Here is an 18,683-nt window from a genome sequence, read left to right on the forward strand (position 1 = left end):
ATCTGGGAAGTCTTGTATAAACTGATGCAGAAGATAGTGAGTAGAACCAAGGGAACAATTTATACAATAATTTCATTATAAAAAAAAATGACTTGGAAAGATTTAAAAATCAATGCAATGACCAATCATGGCTCTAGAAGATCAAGGATGAAGCATGTTTCTCATCTCTTGACAAAGAAGTAGATGTGAGGAATAAGACATACATTTTAGAGGAATTGCTAATGATTATACTAACTTGCTATTAGGGAGGGTTTTATGGAGGTGAAAATGGGGGACAGAAGAAGTTAGTGATAGCAATGACCAAAAAAAGAAAAAAAAAGAATATCAGCAAAGCATTTTTAAAAGTGCATAGAAAAGAATGGAATGAAAGCCAGACAGATACAGAAACAAATGGAATAGCTTTTGGAACTAACATACTAAAATTTGGTATGTACTTAAAAAAACCAAGCTGTATGTGATGACATTTATAGTTACAATACATTCTTCCATTCTTTGTATATGGAAATGTTCATGTTTATGGGTATTTGTTTAGTTCAGAAATAATGAAATTTTTAAAATATATTTAAAAGATGTGGGGAAACTGAGGTTCAGAGAGATTAAGTAATTTCCCCCAGGGTCCAATAAGTGGTGATTAGCAGAGTTATAGTTCAAATTTGAGTCCTTTGGCTTTGTCCAGTCATCTTTCCACTTGACAATTTTCTAAATATGATTAAACATAGGGGGATGTAATTGCAACCCTCACATATTGAAGGGTTTGTCCCATGGAAGAGGGATTAGATTTGTTCTACTTGGCCCCAGAGATCAGAACTGAGAATGATGGGACTGATGCAAGGAAGACCTTCTTGGCAATGGGACCTGTCCAAGAGTGTCTCTTTGCCTCTTGCCTCTGACTAACCCTAAGATATTACTTTCTAAGAAGTCCTGTGGATAGTTAGTTGTGTTCTCCTTAAAAAGTGAACCTTGGGTCAGCTAGGTGGTGCAGTGAATAGAGCTCTGGCCTTAGAGTCAGGAAGACCTGAGTTCAAATCCAGCCTCAGACGCTTAACACTTACTAGCTGTGTGACCCTGGGCAAGTCACTTAACCCCATTGCCTGCCCCCCAAAAAAGTGAACCCCCATTTTAAGTAAACAGGGAGGTTGAAGTCCTCTCCTCCTTGACATCCTGATGGTACCAGGATGTTCTGGGACCCTTATTTTAGGAAGAATGTTGACTACTGGAGAGTATTCACTAGAGGGTGAGCTGAATGGTGAAGGGACTAGAAGCCATGTCAATCAATTAATAAACATTTATTAAACACCTACTATGTGCTAGGCATTGTGCTGAGTGCTGGAGACACAAAAAGAGGGAAAAGTCAGTCTGTGTCCTCAAGGAGCTTGCAATCTAATGCAACAGGAGCATAGACTGAAGGGACCAGAGATGTTGAGCCTTGGAGAGAAGACTTGCGGGGAGGCGTACTGTCTTCAACTCTTTGAAGGGCTGTTAATGTGGATGAGAGGTTATACTTCTGAGGACAGAACTAGAAATAATGAGTAAAAGTTACAGGGAGGCAGATTTCAGTCCCACATATGAAAAACCTTCATTCTGTCCAGAAGTGGAATGGACCACCACAGAATGTAATTAATTCCCCCTCAATCCAATTCAAGCCATATTTATTAATACCCTCTCTGGGCCAGCACTGGGCTGGGCATCAGGGTGCAAAGAGAAAGCATCATCAAGCAGAGGGTAGTTGACCACTTTGCAGGGGTGCTCTAGGGAGGATACCCCTTAGAATGGATTCCTAATCTCCCATCGGCTCTGAGACTCTATTACGTCCATGCAGGGTTCAGAGATTATCTGTTTTCTTCACTGTCTTTGACCCCATGGAGCATTGAACTGGGGGAGATATTGGAATTTGGTTTATTTACAGTGTGACTTTAGGCAATTCACCAGAGACCCAAGTAGCACAGTCCTGACTGCTCTGGGGGGAAAAGGGTGCTAGAAAGAGGCATACCTCCCCATTCAAGTGCTTGCCCATATTGGTTGTGGTTTGGGGTACGGCCATTTTGGTATGGGGGAAAGTGGATTTGGAGTCAGGAGACCTGGATTCTAGTTCTGGTTCTGCCACTTAATTGTTACATGATCTTAGGAAAGTCACTTCACCTCTGTATAAAATGAGGGTTTTGGAATGTGGTCTCTAAGATCCTTTCTGGCTCTAAAATCCTATGATCCTAAGATTCAGTGCTATCCTTAGAAGTTAATTCTTCTCTAGTGCTTGGGATCAATCAATAAACATTTATTGAGCACCTACTATGTGCCAGGCACTGTGTTAAGCACTAGGGGTGAAAAGGAGGTAAAATAGAGTCCTTGATCTCAGGGATTTCACAATCTAATGAGAAGCAGCATGGGGGTGATGGTGAAGGAAGCAGTGACCAATCAAGGCAACTTGTGTTTCAGTTCAATATTAAAAAATCCACGGAGCCTGTCCAGCCAAGAGCCCTCCTGAAGTTCCCAGACATCTATGGACCTAAGCCAGCAGTGACCGCCCCAGAGGTCATCAACTATGCTGATTACACCTTGAGGACCACGGAGGAGGAGCCAGTCCCTGCCAGCACACAGGCCTTGAATGACAGTCGCCTCAAAAGACAAGTCACCGAGGAGCTCTTCATCCTCCCACAGAATGGTAGGCTTTCTCCCTCCCAACACCTCCTCCTCCACCAGGGCACCGACTTTGTTGGTCATTGGCCTCACCAAATTGTGGCAGACTAGGACATTCCCAGGGACCGATGGAGTCAAAAATGTTCCTGGCTAGGATGGGACAGTGGGATTGTCAGACAGAAAAGTAGTATGGTGTAAGTTTCAGGGTCCCATTGAGATTCCAGTCCAGTAACAAGCTACCCATCCTTCTCTCTCCAGGCTTCCCACTGCCTTACTGGGAAATGGGAAATCTCAGTCCCACTGAAGTCAGTTACACGGGGGTTGAACCTCATGGTAGGCACTTCGAGGGACACAAGAAGACTAATGGACATAGTGTTTAACCACACTGGTTAAGCTCCTGGTCTCCAGCCCATCACACAGCCATTAAAGCCATTTTCCCTAATTAGGTAACTCATGTAAAATAGAGGGTCCTTCAGGGTATAGATGGCTTTTCCCTTTGTGGTTGTGTCTTCTGCACTTAGCACAGTGACTTCACGGGGTAGGGATCCCTCCTATGAGCAGACTCGCTCTAAAAATATACTTCCTCTAGCAAAGCAGATCAGCCCCTGCTTGGGCATTTCTAGTCCTAAAGGATTGCCTGTGATATTGAGAGATTAATTGACTTTCCCAGGGTCACACAACCAGAACGTATCATAACTGGACTTGAATCCAGGCCTTTCAGACTGAAGCCAAGTTTTTGTCTATCCCAGGGATTCTTAACCTGGGTCCTATGAACCCCTGGGGGGGGGGGTTATACACATGGATGGGAAATTCATTGTTGATTTTACTAATCTATAACTAAAATTTAGTATTTTCTTTCATTATGATCTTTTTAAAAAATTAAATGATTCTAAGTGGGGGTCCATAGGCTTCACCAAAGTGTAAAAGACATACAGGACACACAAAAAGTTGAGAATCTTTGCTCTACTGCCTTTCACCTTGAATACATACATACTAAGCAGAATTGAGTTGAATCATGGTACTTTCCTGCACCTCAGTGCCCTCTCCCATTATCTACAAGCTAATATAAAAATTCTTTAGTCTGGCATTCAAGGCCTGCCACAATCCTACCTTCCTAGCCTTATTTGAAAGCATTCCTATTGACACATTCCATGTTCAAGTTGAGTCAACAAGCATTTATTAAACTCCTACTGTGTGTCAAGCACTGAGCTAAGCAATGGGGTTACATTGTTGCTGTTGTTATTCAGTCATGTCTGACTCTTCACGACCCCATTTGGAGTTTTCTTGGCAGAGATACTGGAGTGGTTCGCCATTTCCTTCTCCAGCTCATTTTACATTTGAAGAAACTGAGGCAAACAGAGTTAAGTGACTTGTCCATGGTCACACAGCTAGTTAGTGTTATTCTGAGGTCACATATGAGTTGCCTCATTGGGTACACCAAGAAAGGCAAACATAGTCCACAGGAGCTCCCAGTCTAATGTGGATGACAACATGCAAACAACTATTTGTGAATGAGATATTAACAGTAAAAAGAAGAAATGGTGAGTCACAGGAGTTTATTAAATGGGGGAGGGGGAGGGAAGGGCACATGGCCAACCTGAGTCAGTAATCCTGCCCATTCTCTGCTTCCATCCATTTGTATACTCACTTCCCTCCCCTACCCCCATCTCCAAAGAACTCCTTCCTTTTCAACTTGTTCAAATTATTTCTTTCCATCAAGATCCAGCTCAGGTGGCAACTCCCCCAAGAAGTTGCACTTGACTCCTCCTCTTCTCCCCACCAAGTATAGGTGATAGTTCCCCTTTCAAATCTCTCCTTCCCTTATATTCGACCTCTCCCACACCCTGCTCACAGTCAATTCAGCCCAATTTAACAAGTGAATTTGCCCATTACATACCCACTATGTGCCAGGGGACAGATGCAAAGACAAGGAAAGGAAAGGGAAGCTCTCAGGTAAGGTATAAGGCAGAGCTGATTCTAGGAGATTGAGAGGCCCTTCTCTCATCTCATCTCTGCCTCTTGGCTTTCGCCAAGTCCCAGCTGAAATCCTTCCTCCTACGAGAGGCCTTTCCTGATCCCCCTTAATACTGGTGCCTTCTGACTCTTGACTGCCTCCAGTCGGTCCTGTACGTACCTTGTTGGTGCATGGCTGCTTTAATTAGACTAGGGGCCCCTCAAGAGTGGAGACTACCTTTTGCCCCTTTTTGTAACCCAAGAGCTTAGCACAATGACCCACCAGAGTATGTCCATTGTAGAAGGTCATTGGCTAACAAACTAGAAGGTTTGCATCTTAGACCTAGGAGGCACAAAGGAAGAGATGAGAGGAAGGAAACAGTCCCTGGGCTGAGTTGTCTGGAATGTAGCATGTGCAGGAGGGACAGTGACTGGGAAATCAGTCTGTAAAGACAGAACAGAGCCAGACTGAAGGACTTTAAATGCCATTGGACACCCTAATACATTTAATTACTTTTTGTTTATTCACCTTATTTCTCTACTAGATTGGAAGCCTCTTGAGGGAAGGTACTGTACCTTATTCACAATTTTTTATCACCAGCACCCAGTACAGGGACTTGTCCTTAATAGGTGCTTAATAAATGCTTGTTGAATTTAATTGAGGCAGTTAGGACTGGCTTTGCTTTTTAGGGGGATGGCAGTGAGGGAAGTAAAAAGCAACTGGCTGCTGGGGTCCTTTCCTAATCCCATTAGAATGGTTACTCCCGCCCCCCAAACAAAACAAAACAAAAACCTTGGCACCTGAAATCCTAGATAGTCTCCTGCCTTGTGATATTGGTATCAGGAAACCTAATAAAAACAGCTCCACTTAAAACCTTAGTACTTTCACAGGAGCACAGTTTTAGAACTGAATTGGACTTTATAGGCCATCTACAACCTCATTTTACAAATGGTCAAGGACTTATCCAAGGTCACACAGCTAGGCAATGGGCTTTAATTAGGAGCTGTTAAAAGTGGGCCCCAGTGTAGCATTGTTGTCATTGCTAAGTTGTTTCAATGGTGTCCAATTCTTCATGACCCCTTTTGGGATGTTCTTGGCAAAGATCCTAGAATGGTTTGCCATTTCCTTCTCTAGCTCATTTTACAGATGAGGAAACTGAGGCAAATAGAGTGAAGAAACTTGCCCAGGGTCATGTAGCTAGTAAGTGTCTGAGGCCAGATTTGAACTCAGGAAGATGAGTTTTCCTGACTCTAGGTCCAGCAGTCTGTGCACTATGGTGCCTCCTAGCTGGCCCAATAATAGTATTAGAGCTCATCATTCTCAATAGCCCATTTTCAATGTTTGAAGGGCACCAGAGCTAGACGGTGTCTGAGGTTCTCTCAAGTTCTAACAAGGGCAGCAACAAACCTCCTTAAATACCTTGTTCTCCTTTCTGAGCCCACCTGCTCTTATTCTTTGCAGTGATGCCCAACCTCTTCTGTGAGAGGGACAATGAGGGGGAAAATGAGACAGTAGGGAGAACCCGGGAGGGAAGTACCATGGACAGGGCATTGTTACTGGAGGCAGAAGATGGGGGTTCTAGTTTCAGTGCTAATGCTATGAATCAGGCCCTGTGCTAAGTGATGGGGATGCAAAGAAAGGCAAGCAGCAGTCCACTCCCCCAAGGCGCTCAGACTCCAATGGAGGCAGCAACCTTGGAACAACTCTGTATGAGACAGCTTTGGCCAGGGGTCTCCAAAAACCCCTTCGTGTGGTTTTATGCACTCATACCTTAATAAGCTTTCAGCTTTAATAGCTTAAAACCACACGAAGGCTGTGGTAAATTGGAGCTATCCAATAGAGGGAAGGTCTTAGCATTATAGTCAGTTTACCAATGAAAGGAGTTGAATAAGAGAGCCCCTGAGGCTCCTGCCGGCTCTGGGTCTATGATCCTATAGAGTCAGGAAGACCTGACTTTGCGTTGCTGCTCTGGGAACCCAGCTAACTTAGCTTTGGTGGGGCTTGTTTCTCCAGCTGTCTGATAAGGATGGGATTATGAAGGCTACCTATTGGCACACAGGTGTGTTAGGAGGCTGAAATGAAATGGGTGGGAGAATCTGCATAAGTGAGCCCAAGATTCCTGAAATGTCACCTATTATCTTTCCGCGGTCTGCATGGAAAACCCACTACCTGTCCTTCAGGGAAGCTTGCCTGGACCACAGGGTTTCATCCTAGAATAAAATCTTAAAGATCTCCTGGTCCAGCCATTGAATTATACACATAAGAAAACTGAGGCTCCCTAGAAGGAAAGTGACTTGCCCGTGGTTGCACAGAACTGAGAGCCAAACCCAAGTCCTCTGACCCCAAATCCAGAACCATTTGAATGATTCCAGCCTTGGAGTTCCTTTAGGAGCTTGGTAGGTCACATCCACCATTGCAATCTCATGGGGGTGGTGGAAGTATAGTGGACAGAGAGCTGGGCCTAGAGGCAGGAAGACTCATCTTCCTGAGTTCAATTCCAGCTTCAGACGCTTACTAGCTGTGTGACCCTGGGTAAGTCACTTCATCCTGTTTGCCTCAGTTTCCTCATCTGTAAAATGAACTGGAGCAGGAAATGGCAAACTATTCCCATATCTCTGCCAAGAAAACCCCAAATGGGGTCACAGAGAGTCAGACAGGACTGAAAACAATAGCAACAAGGAGTTATTCCCTCACTGAGTTCACACTACTAAGCCTCCCAGTTTTGAAACCCGCCTGAGAGTGCCTTTGTATTCCTGAGTAAGACTCTCTTGAAGGTCTTCTGGTGTCTGGCATTTGTACAACCAGCAAGCTGGCCCGCTGCCCAAGTTCCCCACCTACCCCCAGCAGAGAAAGGCTGTCACCAGGCCACAATTGACTGGAGTCTGGAGCTGTCGGAAAGCTAGCTGCTGGAAGGCGTCATGCTTTCTAGGGTGTTTCATTAGTCTCCGGGGCACTTTGCCACTCAAATGACCCTGGCTTCCTGCTGGTGACTGTCACACCTTTAGAGATTCTAGTAACACTCAGGTCCTCACCCTCCTAGCCTTCTGTGGTATTAAAAAGTGCACAGAAAATAAAATGCCAAGGCTAAAATGATGCTTAGAACATGCAACAAAGAACTCCAGAGTTGTAAGGGACCTTAGATCGGTATGACATAGGATGTCAGAACTAGGAACATGGGACACGGACTGTCCTAGCAGAAAAGGTCCTTGGAACCTAGAACCTAGAATGACGGAGCTGGAAAGGAACTTGGAACATAGAATTTAGGATGTCTGAGCTGGGCCAACATAGGGCATTTAACTGGTTACAGCTGTCAGGGTTTTTGTGGCCTTCCAGTCAAGCTCCCTCATTTTAACTGAGAAAACAGGCCCAGAGAGGGAAAGTGACTTGCCTGAAGGTGCCCAGCTGATGAGTGGCATTATACTGACCAATCAATTCATCAAAAAGTATTTCCTAGGTGCCTACTCTGTGCCAGGGGCTGGGCTAGGCACTGGATGCATGGTGTTTAGGCTGGTTTTGCTGGCAAAGCATTAAGTAGGAACCTAGGGGAAAGCTGAAGGGGGGGAGAGATGGGATCCTCTGGGGAGTGGACATGACTCCTGCACTTATCCGTCCTACAGGTGTGGTGGAGGATGTCTGTGTGATGGAGACGTGGAACCCAGAGAAGGCTGCCAGCTGGAACCAGGCGCCGAAACTCCACTACTCCCTGAGCTATGACCAGCAGAAGGCCCAGCTGCGTGTGACACTCCTGGAAGGTAAACGTCCCATCCTTCCTTCTGCCTCCACCCTAATCCTGTGCTCCTGAAGGTTCCTCTTTACAGGTCAAGGCAAGGGATGAGGGGTGGAGCAACGCTTGAGAAGACATTTCATGCTCTTAAGGTCTTAGGAGTCAGTACTGGAAGAGACTTTGGAGGTCCTCCGATTCTTCCCTCATCTTATGTTTTTCTTTTCTTTTGAAAAACTTTCATTATCTTTTGTTTTTACCTCACCTGCATTTCCCAATATGTCCCGTCCCTTCTACTTCCAGGTAGCCACTCCTTATAAATAAAGAAGAAGAAGAGAAGAAAAAGAAAGAATTCAGCAGGCCTGACCAATACATCCATCTAATATGTCATTGTATGTCATGTTCTTCACCCATCACCCCCACCCCACCTCAGCAGGGAAGAGAGGGAGGTACATTCTTACGTCTGCTTGGGGGCTAAACCTCTTATTTTACAGAAGAAGAAACTGACACTCAGAGGGTGGAAGGTTACACAATTAACAAATAGTAGAACTGAGCTTCAAATCCAGGTCCATTGACCCCCAATCCAGCATCCTTTCCACCACCGACTTACTGATTACCACTTTCTACTTATCTGAACAGGAATTCTCTCTACAACATCCCTGAAAAGTTGTTATCAAGCCTCGGTTTGAAAACATTTAGTTACAGAGACCTCATTACCTCCCAAGACAACTCATTCTACCTTTTAACAGTCCTAAGTATTTGGAAAGTTTATTTTTACATTTAGCTGAAATCTGACTCTCTATAGATTCTACCCGCTAATATGCCGTGAGATGGTGAAGTTAGAGTACTGGGCTTGCAGCAAGGAAGGCTTGAATTCAAATCCTGCCTCAGATACCTATAAGCTAGACTCTTTGTGCCTCAGTTTCCTCCTTTGTAAAATAAGGGCATTGTATTTGATCATCTCTCTCTTCCAATTCTAAAATTTCTGATTTATCCTTTGCATTTCTTTCTAGCCAGAAATGTTTATGGAATTTCCCGAATGGCTCTGATTTCATGATTATAGGTATTTTGTTCATGATAGATTAGGCATTCCAGAGGGCACAATGGAAGGGGAGGTCAGAGCAGGATAGGGGCTTGGGAGGCAAAGGGCTGAGGTACATGAGAATATGGGACCCTAAAATGGTGGCAGGAGAAGGGAGTTTCTACCTAGGCAGTCTGCAATTCCAGATCACAGTTGGAAAAAAGGAGAGTCCAGGGAGAGCAGATTTTCTCATCTTAGCTGTGCCTACCCCTGCTCAACTGAACTGAGGCCCAATTGCCCCATCCCCTAGTCGTTGCTCAGCCCCGGACCTTCTTTCTGTCTCCAAGACTATGATTCTAAGATTGCCCTACCTGAAGGGTGTTTAGGTTAAATCATCAGGCGCCTGCCAGCAATAGGAGGATATTATAATGTCCTTGGCTCAGGAGACCAGAGCGTGGATGATTAAAGGGGCGTTGGCAGTCATCAGAGAAGCTTCTGCTTTCTTTGTGTTCCAAACTCTAAATGTGAGGTGCCACGTCTCCAAAGGTGCAGGGTGCCCCCAGGTTTCCTTTCCTCCACCTTAGACAAACAAAGCTGACTAAATGCCAAGGAATGCACATCCATCATGTGATGCTAGAACCCAAGGGTTCTAGAGCCTGGGGCTTGAGATTGGGAGGAGAATGAGCTCTAGCTCTTTGGTAGATCTTTCTAGATCTCATCATTTGAGAGCAGCCCGCTAGAATGGAAACTCTGAGAGATGGTGCATCAGGAGACCTAGGTTTAAATCCTGGTTCTGGTACTTATTAGGCATGTGAAATTGGACAAATCATTTTATCTCTCTGAGCCCTGTTTTTTCCATCCAAAAAAATAGTTATAATACTCCTATTACCTACATCACTGGGCTCTTATTAGGAGTCCATTTTGTAAAGTTTAAAGTGATACAGAAATGGTTCATTTTCTCCACAGTGCCTCCTTCTAACCTTCCTCAGATTTTTCTCTCCCTTTTCTTAAAAAAAAAGTTATTGATTTTTGTGGTTGTTATATCACATTCATTTCTGAGTATATACATCTACAATCCCTTACACAGCAAGGCATCTTTTGTAAGAAAGATTTAAGAAGGAAGAAGAAAAACAAATCAATTCAGCAAAAAATGGACACAACTGAGTCTGATGACATCTATAATGTTCTGCAGGCACAATTTCCCACCTGCAAAGAAGAGGGAGAGGTAGATTTTTCTCATCTCTTCTCTATGGGCAACTGGGTGGCATGGTAGATAGTGCTCTGGACCTGGAATCAGGCAAACCTGAGTCCAAATCTGTCCTCAGACACTTACCAGATATGTGACCCTGGGCAAATCACTTAACCTTTATGCAACTCACTTTCCTTAACTGTGATAGTCAGTCAATATAGATTTATTAAGCACCTACTACATGCCAGGCACTGTGCTAAGTGCTAGGGATACAAAGATAGGCAAAAGACAACCCCTTCCTCGAGGATCTTACAATTTAATGGGAATGGTTTTGTGAAGGCTACCTCACAGGGTTATGAGAATCAAATGAGATAAGAATTGCAAAGTGCTTAGCCTGACACATAGTGGGCACTTAATAAATGTATGCTCCCTTCCTTACCCCCACCCCCCAGGGCCAAACTTAGTCATTATAATTACATAGTCACCTCTTCTTAATGATTAGTGATTAGACTGTGGTGAGCGTGTTGAGAGAAGGGATTGTTTTTGCTTTTCTTTGTATCTCCAGAACCTTCAGTTAGTGCCTGGCACAGAGTAGGTGCTCAATAAATACTTGTTATTGACTTGAGTGGCATTATCCTAACTGATCAATTGGGGCACTCTCAATGACCCACACTTGAACCATGAGTTTAACCTTTCAAAGAACTTTTACCTGGATTATCTCACATGTGCTGGAAGCACAGATCTGATCATGCCACCCCTCAGTTCAAGGACCCTCAGTGACTGCCTATTGCTTCCAGGATAAAATGCAAATTCCTCAGCTTGGCATTTGAAGTCCTTCACCATCTGGATCTAGTCTACCTTTCCAGGCTCATTGCATGTCAGTCCCCTTCTCAGAAACTGACAAACCACCTCCCATTTCTATGCCTTTGCTCATCCTGTTGCTTATACTTAGAATGAACTCCCAATTCACCATCATCTTTTAGAGTCCTTAGCTTCCTTCAAGGACCAACAAATATGTCACCTCTAATGGGAAGCCTTTCCTACTTCCTTTAGTTATTGATAGTGCCTCCTTTCTTCTTTTCCTCCTTCTTCTCCCTCCTCTTCTTTCTCCTTCCTTCTCCTCATTCCTCATCCTTCTTCTTCCTCCTCCTTCCTTCTCCTCTTCCTCCCTCCTCCTTTTCCTTCCTCACCCTCCTCCAATTATCATACATATACTTGTTTGTATGTTACATCCTCCACCATGCTATCCAGGAGAATGTAAGCTCCTTGAGGGCAAGGATTATTTCATTTTTTTTCGTGTATCTCCAGCACCTGACATATTACTAATTATTAATATTAATAGTATTAGTAAGTCATTAGTAAATGCTTATTGCATTGGTTGGGTTGGGTTAGGTTGGATTGAAATGAATCAGAATGGATGGGTTGCATTGGATTGGAATGGATATAATGAGAATAGAATGGAATGAGTTAGATTAGCTTGGAAGGGAATGGATTATATTGGGTTAGATTAGCTCAATACCATTATTTATAATGATTACTATTTACTTTATTTCCATTATATAGGTAAGGAAACTGGGGTTAGTTGACCTCTCAGGGTCCCACAGCTGACCCAGGCTGCCCAGGTCACCTGACTCCCAGACCAGTGGTCTTCTACTTCACTCATGTTAGGTAGATTCCTTCAGTTTCTCATGCGCTCTGTTCTCTCTTCCCCAGTCAAAACCTAGTTTGAGGAGGGTGAACTCCTAGGTAAGATAGGGATGTGCTGGTGCCAGCTTACCTGTTGTTAAATGTTCAATGTGAGCATCAGTACCTCAGAAATGGCCAGAGGCTACAAGTCAGGGCTTGGTTTATTGTTTTATTGATTGTGTAGACTTAAGAAAATTATGAAGAAAATATTTAAAATGAAAATTAAACATAAAAGTGTATTGTGGGCACATTTACAAAAAAAATTGCAGAGCTGATTGTTAAACATTTAGCAGCCCACCTCTGGGTGAGAAGCAAGCTTAGTGCTACAGTTACAATGATGGGGACACTTGGCCAGGAAACATGCTGTCCTTCTGGGGACGTGTAGCTGCATTTCTCTCTTGGCTGATCTCTCCAGCGTAGAGGCCTGGAAACTGTCATTTTGCCAGAAAGGGGGGGATCAGGACGTGAGATTTTCCTACCAGCCTGGGAGTGATCAGTCCTGGGCAGTCCCTCCCCTGAGGGCTATGAGCCAGTGCAGTTCAGAGCCAAGTGGCCCCATTTCAACTCCCAAGACTATCCTGGTGCCCTTCCTTCTGAGTATTGCTCTTCCTCTCCTTAAGCCTCAGTTTCCTCCCCTGTAAAATGAGATGAGAAATGGAACCTTCCCATCCTCATATAGTTGGGGGTGGGGGATGGGAGAGAATATTCTGCACCAGTGTACACTGTATTCTCTGAGAGCCTCCCGTGCCAGGTTCTGGATAAACATAAATTAAAAACCATTAAGAATGTCAGTGATCAGAATGCAAAATCACGTTAATGAACTAGCATCCAAATGACTCCCATTACAAATAGTTTTGTGGTAAATATTTTAAATACAGAATAATCTAATTATCATTCTTATGGAATAGCATAAACAACAAGCAATTTGGCCCCAGTGCCATGGTAGCAATAAAATCTTCTGACTGGAAAATCTCTGGAGAAACAGGTCACAGAGATACAGTCATGGGATCATGGGATTTAGAGGTGAAAGGAAATTAGAACCTAGAATGTTAGAGCTGGGAAAGTCCTTAGAATATGGAATGTCAGAGCTGGGAGAGACTTTAGAACACAGAATATCAGAGCTGGAGGGGACCTTAGAACATGGAATGTTAGAGCTGGGAAGGACCTTAGAACACAAAATGTCAGTGCTGAGAGGGACCTTAGAACACAGAATGTGGAGTAGTTAAGTGGCACAGTGGATAGAGCACTGGCCGTGGAATCAGGAGGACCTGAGTTCGAATCTGACCTCAGACACATGATACTTAATAGCTGTGTGACCCTAGGCAAATCACTTAACCATGATTGTCTCACCAAAACAAAACCAAAAAAAAAACCAAAAAACAAAAAACCAAAACCAACAACACAGAATGTCAGAGCTGGAAAGGACTTTAAAACTGAGAATGTTAGAGCCAGGAGGGACCTTAGAACACAGAATGTCAGTGCTGAGAGGGACCTTAGAACACAGAATGTCAGTTCTGAGAGAGACCTTAGAACATAGACTGTAGAATGTTTGATCTGAAAGGGACTTTAGGCATAGAATGCTAGAGCTGGAAGAGGTCATAGAATGTAAAACACAAGTTGTTAAACCTAGAAGGGACTTTGTAATGCAAAACACATTGTTAAACATTTACTGCTGGAAGGAAACATAACGCACAGAACTTAGAGAGTTAGAGCTGGAATAGAACATTAAACATAGAGTGTTAGACACAGAAGAAATCATTGAACATGAAATCAGAATGGTAGATTAAAGACTAGAACATGGAATGCCAGAGCTAGAAGACACTAAAGGTTATGTGATCCAACAGCTTCATTTTTACAAATTAAGAGACTGAGGTTCATGGAAGAGAAATGACATGCCAAGGTCATGTAGCCAGTAGAAGGAAGGAAGGAAGGTAAGAAGGGAGAGAAGGAAAGAAGGAAGGAAGAAAAGAAGGGAGGAAGGAAAGGAAGAAGGGAGAGAGGGAAAGAAGGAAGGGAAAAGAGAAGGGAAAGGAGGAAGAGAGGGAGAGAGGGAAGGAAAGGAAAGAAGGAAGAAAGGAAGGAAGGGAGGGAAGAAAGAAACCAACATTTATTAAACATCTACTATGTTCCTGGCACTGTGCTAAGTGCTTTACAAATATTATTTCATTTGATCCTCACAACAGCTGAGTGAGGAAGGTGCTGTTATGATTCCCATTTTACAGATGAGGAAAATGAGGCAAATTGAGTAACTTGCCCTAGGTCACACAGTTAGTAAGTGTCTGAGGCTGAATTTGAATTCAGGTCTTCTTGACTCAAGCCCAGTGCTCTATCCATGGTGCCACCCAGCTACTAAAGAGAAAACTTACTGCATCCCAGTGAAGTATTCTTTCCATCGTGTGGGCATCATCTCCTCCTGTTTCAACAAGGCCTTAGGGTTTACTCAATCTTTTCATCTTAACCACCTTATCTTAGGGTGAGGTAACTTGTGCAAATATTATCACCCCATTTTAAATTGCAAGAATTGAGGTTCACTGGGGTGAAGAGACTTGCCTTGGCTCACCCAGCTGGCATGGGATGGCTCCAAGACTCTGGCCTGCTGGCTCCAAGTCCAAGGCTCTTGGCCTGATCTCCAAGACCAGACTGTGCTGTCCCCAGTGGGTTTTCCCCAAACTCTTTTAAAAGCATTTCTATAAAAGAGGTTTGCTCAGAGGGAGTGTTGTATAGAGGTGACTGAACAGTATTGGGACCCAGGAGAGCTGGGGTTCAGTCCTGGATTTGTTCTTGATTTTGCTGTGTGACTTTCAGCAAGTCAATCCCCCTCTCTGTGCCCCAGGCTACTTATCGATAAGAATGAAAAGGATAGGATTAGATGATCTCTCTGCCCTAACAGTCTTCGAGTCCATTGTATGTCTGAGTTCTACCATGAGGTTCTTCCACCAAATTTGCATTGCCATTGCTTGCATGTTAGGCCAAGCTTTAGAGTCAGAAGACCAGAGTTGCAATCTCATCTCTGCTCATTACTATTTAGATGACCTTGGACAAGTCCCTTCCCTTTTGGGGTCTCAGTTTCCTCCTTTGTCAGATGGGAGATTTGGGCTAGATGGCCTCTAAGCCCCTGCCCATTCTGGCATTCTGTGATCCAGCACAGAAAGGTCCAGTGCATTCCCATGCCGGCCATTGCTTGGATCCTGTGTTTTCATTGTTTATTCCCTGTCCTTTGCCTGTCCTGCAGCTGTGACAGGGGACCATGATGCGGGCTGTGATTGCTACATTCAAGGAAGTGTGGCAAGTGTGTCGGGCACCATGGAGGCACAGACGGCCCTGAAGAAGAGGTTGCCCCACACCACCTGGGAGGAGGCCCTGGTTTTCCCCCTGCCTGAGGAAGAGCGGCCAGCAGCCACCTTGACCTTGACCTTGAGAACCTGTGACAGGTTCTCCCGGCACAGTGTGGTGGGGGAGCTCCAGCTGCACCTGGATGGGATACCCCTGGGAACAGCCCAGTGGGGGGAGCTGAAAACCTCAGCCAAGGTGCGTCCATCCCACTCTGATTTTTGGGCCTTTTTCCACTAGGAAAAAAAAAGAGGGGCAGGTAGGTGGTGCAGTGGATAGAACTCCAACTTTGGAGTCAGGAGGACCTGAGTTCAAATCCAACCTCAGACACTTGACACTTGCTGGCTGTTTGACCCTGGGTAAGTCACGTAACCCCAGTTGTCTCACCAAAAAACAAAAACAAAAAAGGCAGGCTTTCCCATCCAGCCTGATGGATAGCATAGAAGGGGAGGAAAAGCCTGTGATGTGATGTGATCTGAGCCAGAAACCCAACTCAACTATTTTCTAGCTGTGTGACCCTGGGCAAGTCATTTCACCTTTTCAAGACTCAGTGTCCCCATCTGACAGATGAAGATAATACCACCTTCCTGCCTTTTCCACCAGGTGGTTGTGAGATATCAAATGAGATACTTTTTAAATCTTTAAGCACCATGGAAATATGGATTGTTATTATTATTACTTGGCTTGTGAGAAGATAGAATCATCATGAGGATGAAACAGGTTTATTTATGAAACGGTCGTAGAATCCCAAATCTGGAGCAGGAAGGGACCAGAGAGTTCCTCTCCACCTCAGCTGTTCTAGGTTTTCTCTTCTCTCTCCAAGAATTCCCCTCACCCCCGTTCCATGATCTTGTATTTTACTTAGAAAATCAGGTCATTTGCTTCTAACTGCCACCTCCCCACTCTTCCTCATCTCACAGCCCCGCCTGCCTGCACATCTTGTATCTCCTGGGATTTTATCTTTTATGCCTGTCTTTAATGAAGAGGTGGCCCGTCTTCATTCTCAGGCCAGCCTCTACATGTACCCCTTTTGTTGTTATTGTTCAGTTGTATCCGACTCTTTGTGACCCCATTCAGGGTTTTCTTGCCAAAGATATGGGAGCGGTTTGCCATTTCCTTCTCCAGCTCATTTGACAGATGAGGAAACTGAGGCAAACAGGGTTAGATGACTTGCCCAGGGTCACACAGCCAGTGTCTGAGGCCATATTTGAACCCAGGCAGATGAGTCTTTCTGAGTATGATCTGGGGCTCTGTGCACTATGGCGCCACCTCGCTGTCCTTGGTCCCAGACAATACTCCATTCTCCAGCAGATCACCCTACTATCATCTCTTCTCTCTCTAACCTTACATCTCTTCCTATCAATAGTCCCTTCCTGCTACTCCCATCCCTCACCAGACTCCACCATTACCACTAACCCTAGAATTGCTTATTTCTCAGCCAGATTCCTTGGAAAATTACATATCACTTAACACTTCTGTTTCCTTTCCTCTTACTCTCTTAACTTTTTGCGGTTTGGTTTCCAAACTCATTACTCCATTGAAAACTGTTCTCTCCTAAGTGCCCAGGGAGCGCTTCATTTACCAGTCTTTTCTCAGGCCTCATCCTTCTGGCTCTCTGCAGTGTCTGACACTGCTGATCCTACCTCCTCCTGAACACTCTCCATGCCCCAGGTTCTTTCCTGATTCACCTCCTGCCTGTCTGACTGCTTCTTCTCAGAACCTTTTGCTGGTTTATCATCCACAACATACCCCCAAACCATGTAAGATTCTCTTCTGGCCCTCCCCATTTCTTCAGTCTTTACACTCTCCCACTTTGTGATCTCATCCACTCCTACTGAACTTAAGTCCCATGGACTTAATTATTATCTCTTTCCTGATGCCTCCCAGATCTATCCAAGATCCTGAGCTACTTTGAGCATCCTTGGCTCCAGTCCCACATCCCTCTTCACTTATAAGACACTTCAAACTGGATGCCCTGTAGACATCTCAAACTCAATGTGTCCAAACCAGAACTCAAGGTTTCCCCTCCAACCTACTCTTTCAAATGTCCTCACTTCTTCCAGGGGCATCCTGCTAGTCACCCAAGTTCATAACTCCAGTTTCCTCCTTATCTCCTCATTGGTACTCCTTTCACATATCTAACCACTTGCCAAATCTTGGTTTTTCCCATCTCCATGTCTCTCTCGTACATCCCCTTCTCCCTACTCACCCTGTCACCACTTCATTCAGTCTCTCATCACCTCAAGTCCTTCCACACTGCAGTTCACCACCTAGACATTCTATCATCCGCATCCTAAAGTCTCTTACAATTCTAACTTCATACAATCAAACTAAAAGGTCTTTCCAACCTGCAGTCAATATTATCTACCACATATACTTTTATGGCAGATGCCTCCCCCAAATAGATGCCTGAACTTCAGGAGAGAACTGGGCACTTACACATCCCACCTTGCCTATTCTTTGTGCTTTTATAATTCCCTCTTTCCCTATTAACTATGAAGAATTGATCTTATGAAGTACATCAGGTTTGGAGGAAGCTGGGACCACAGATTGAATCCAGATCTGAAGCCTGGGAAGTAATAAACCTCCGCACTCAGATTTTCTGGGCAATCATTGACTGAAGGCCTGGGATGGTGGACCCACATTTTGGCTCAAGTTAATAAGCAAGCTATCTCAGGAGGTGGAAATATTCCTTAGCTGTGGCTTTTGAGACTTTCCTAGTTGCCTGCAGGGCTAATATCCGGCAAAGTTGGATAGAGAAATTGACAGAACTGCTGAGGAAATCTAGTACAAATCTCACCAGAGAGGATGAGTTGGGGGTGGGGGAAAATGTGAAAATATGATGGGAAGGGAGGCATCGAAGGTCTGGGTACAGGTCTCAGAGCCAGAATAATTCTCTAAATGCTCTTCATATGGTACCTGATCCAGTCTTTCCCTCTCTCCATCTCATGTGGGGGAAGATAGGTCCAAATCTTTGATTGGGCTATCTTTAAAGACCCTTCTATTTCTGACCTTCTATGTTTCATATTCTAAAGTCCTCTTCAGTATTAGGGGCTCTCTTCCAGCTCTGCCAAAAGGAAATCTTACATATGACCCAGGAGCATAGAAGTCAACCTCTTTGGACCTCACTATGTTATTGTTGTTGTTG

General features: G+C 44.4%; 1 protein-coding gene across 1 annotated transcript in view; it reads left to right on the plus strand.

Moving 5' to 3' along the window:
* SYT13 (synaptotagmin 13) overlaps positions 1-18,683 on the plus strand; it is a 45,559-nt gene that overhangs the window by 19,176 nt on the left and 7,700 nt on the right. Inside the window, exons 2-4 of the mRNA XM_027837651.1 lie at positions 2,434-2,659; positions 8,206-8,340; positions 15,438-15,733. Coding sequence (XP_027693452.1) covers positions 2,434-2,659; positions 8,206-8,340; positions 15,438-15,733 — 657 coding nt within the window. The remainder of the gene's footprint in view (positions 1-2,433; positions 2,660-8,205; positions 8,341-15,437; positions 15,734-18,683) is intronic.

The sequence above is a fragment of the Vombatus ursinus genome, unplaced genomic scaffold, assembly GCF_900497805.2.
Source record: "Vombatus ursinus unplaced genomic scaffold, bare-nosed wombat genome assembly UNPS02014822.1, whole genome shotgun sequence".
In the NCBI taxonomy this organism is placed as follows: Eukaryota; Metazoa; Chordata; class Mammalia; order Diprotodontia; family Vombatidae; genus Vombatus; species Vombatus ursinus.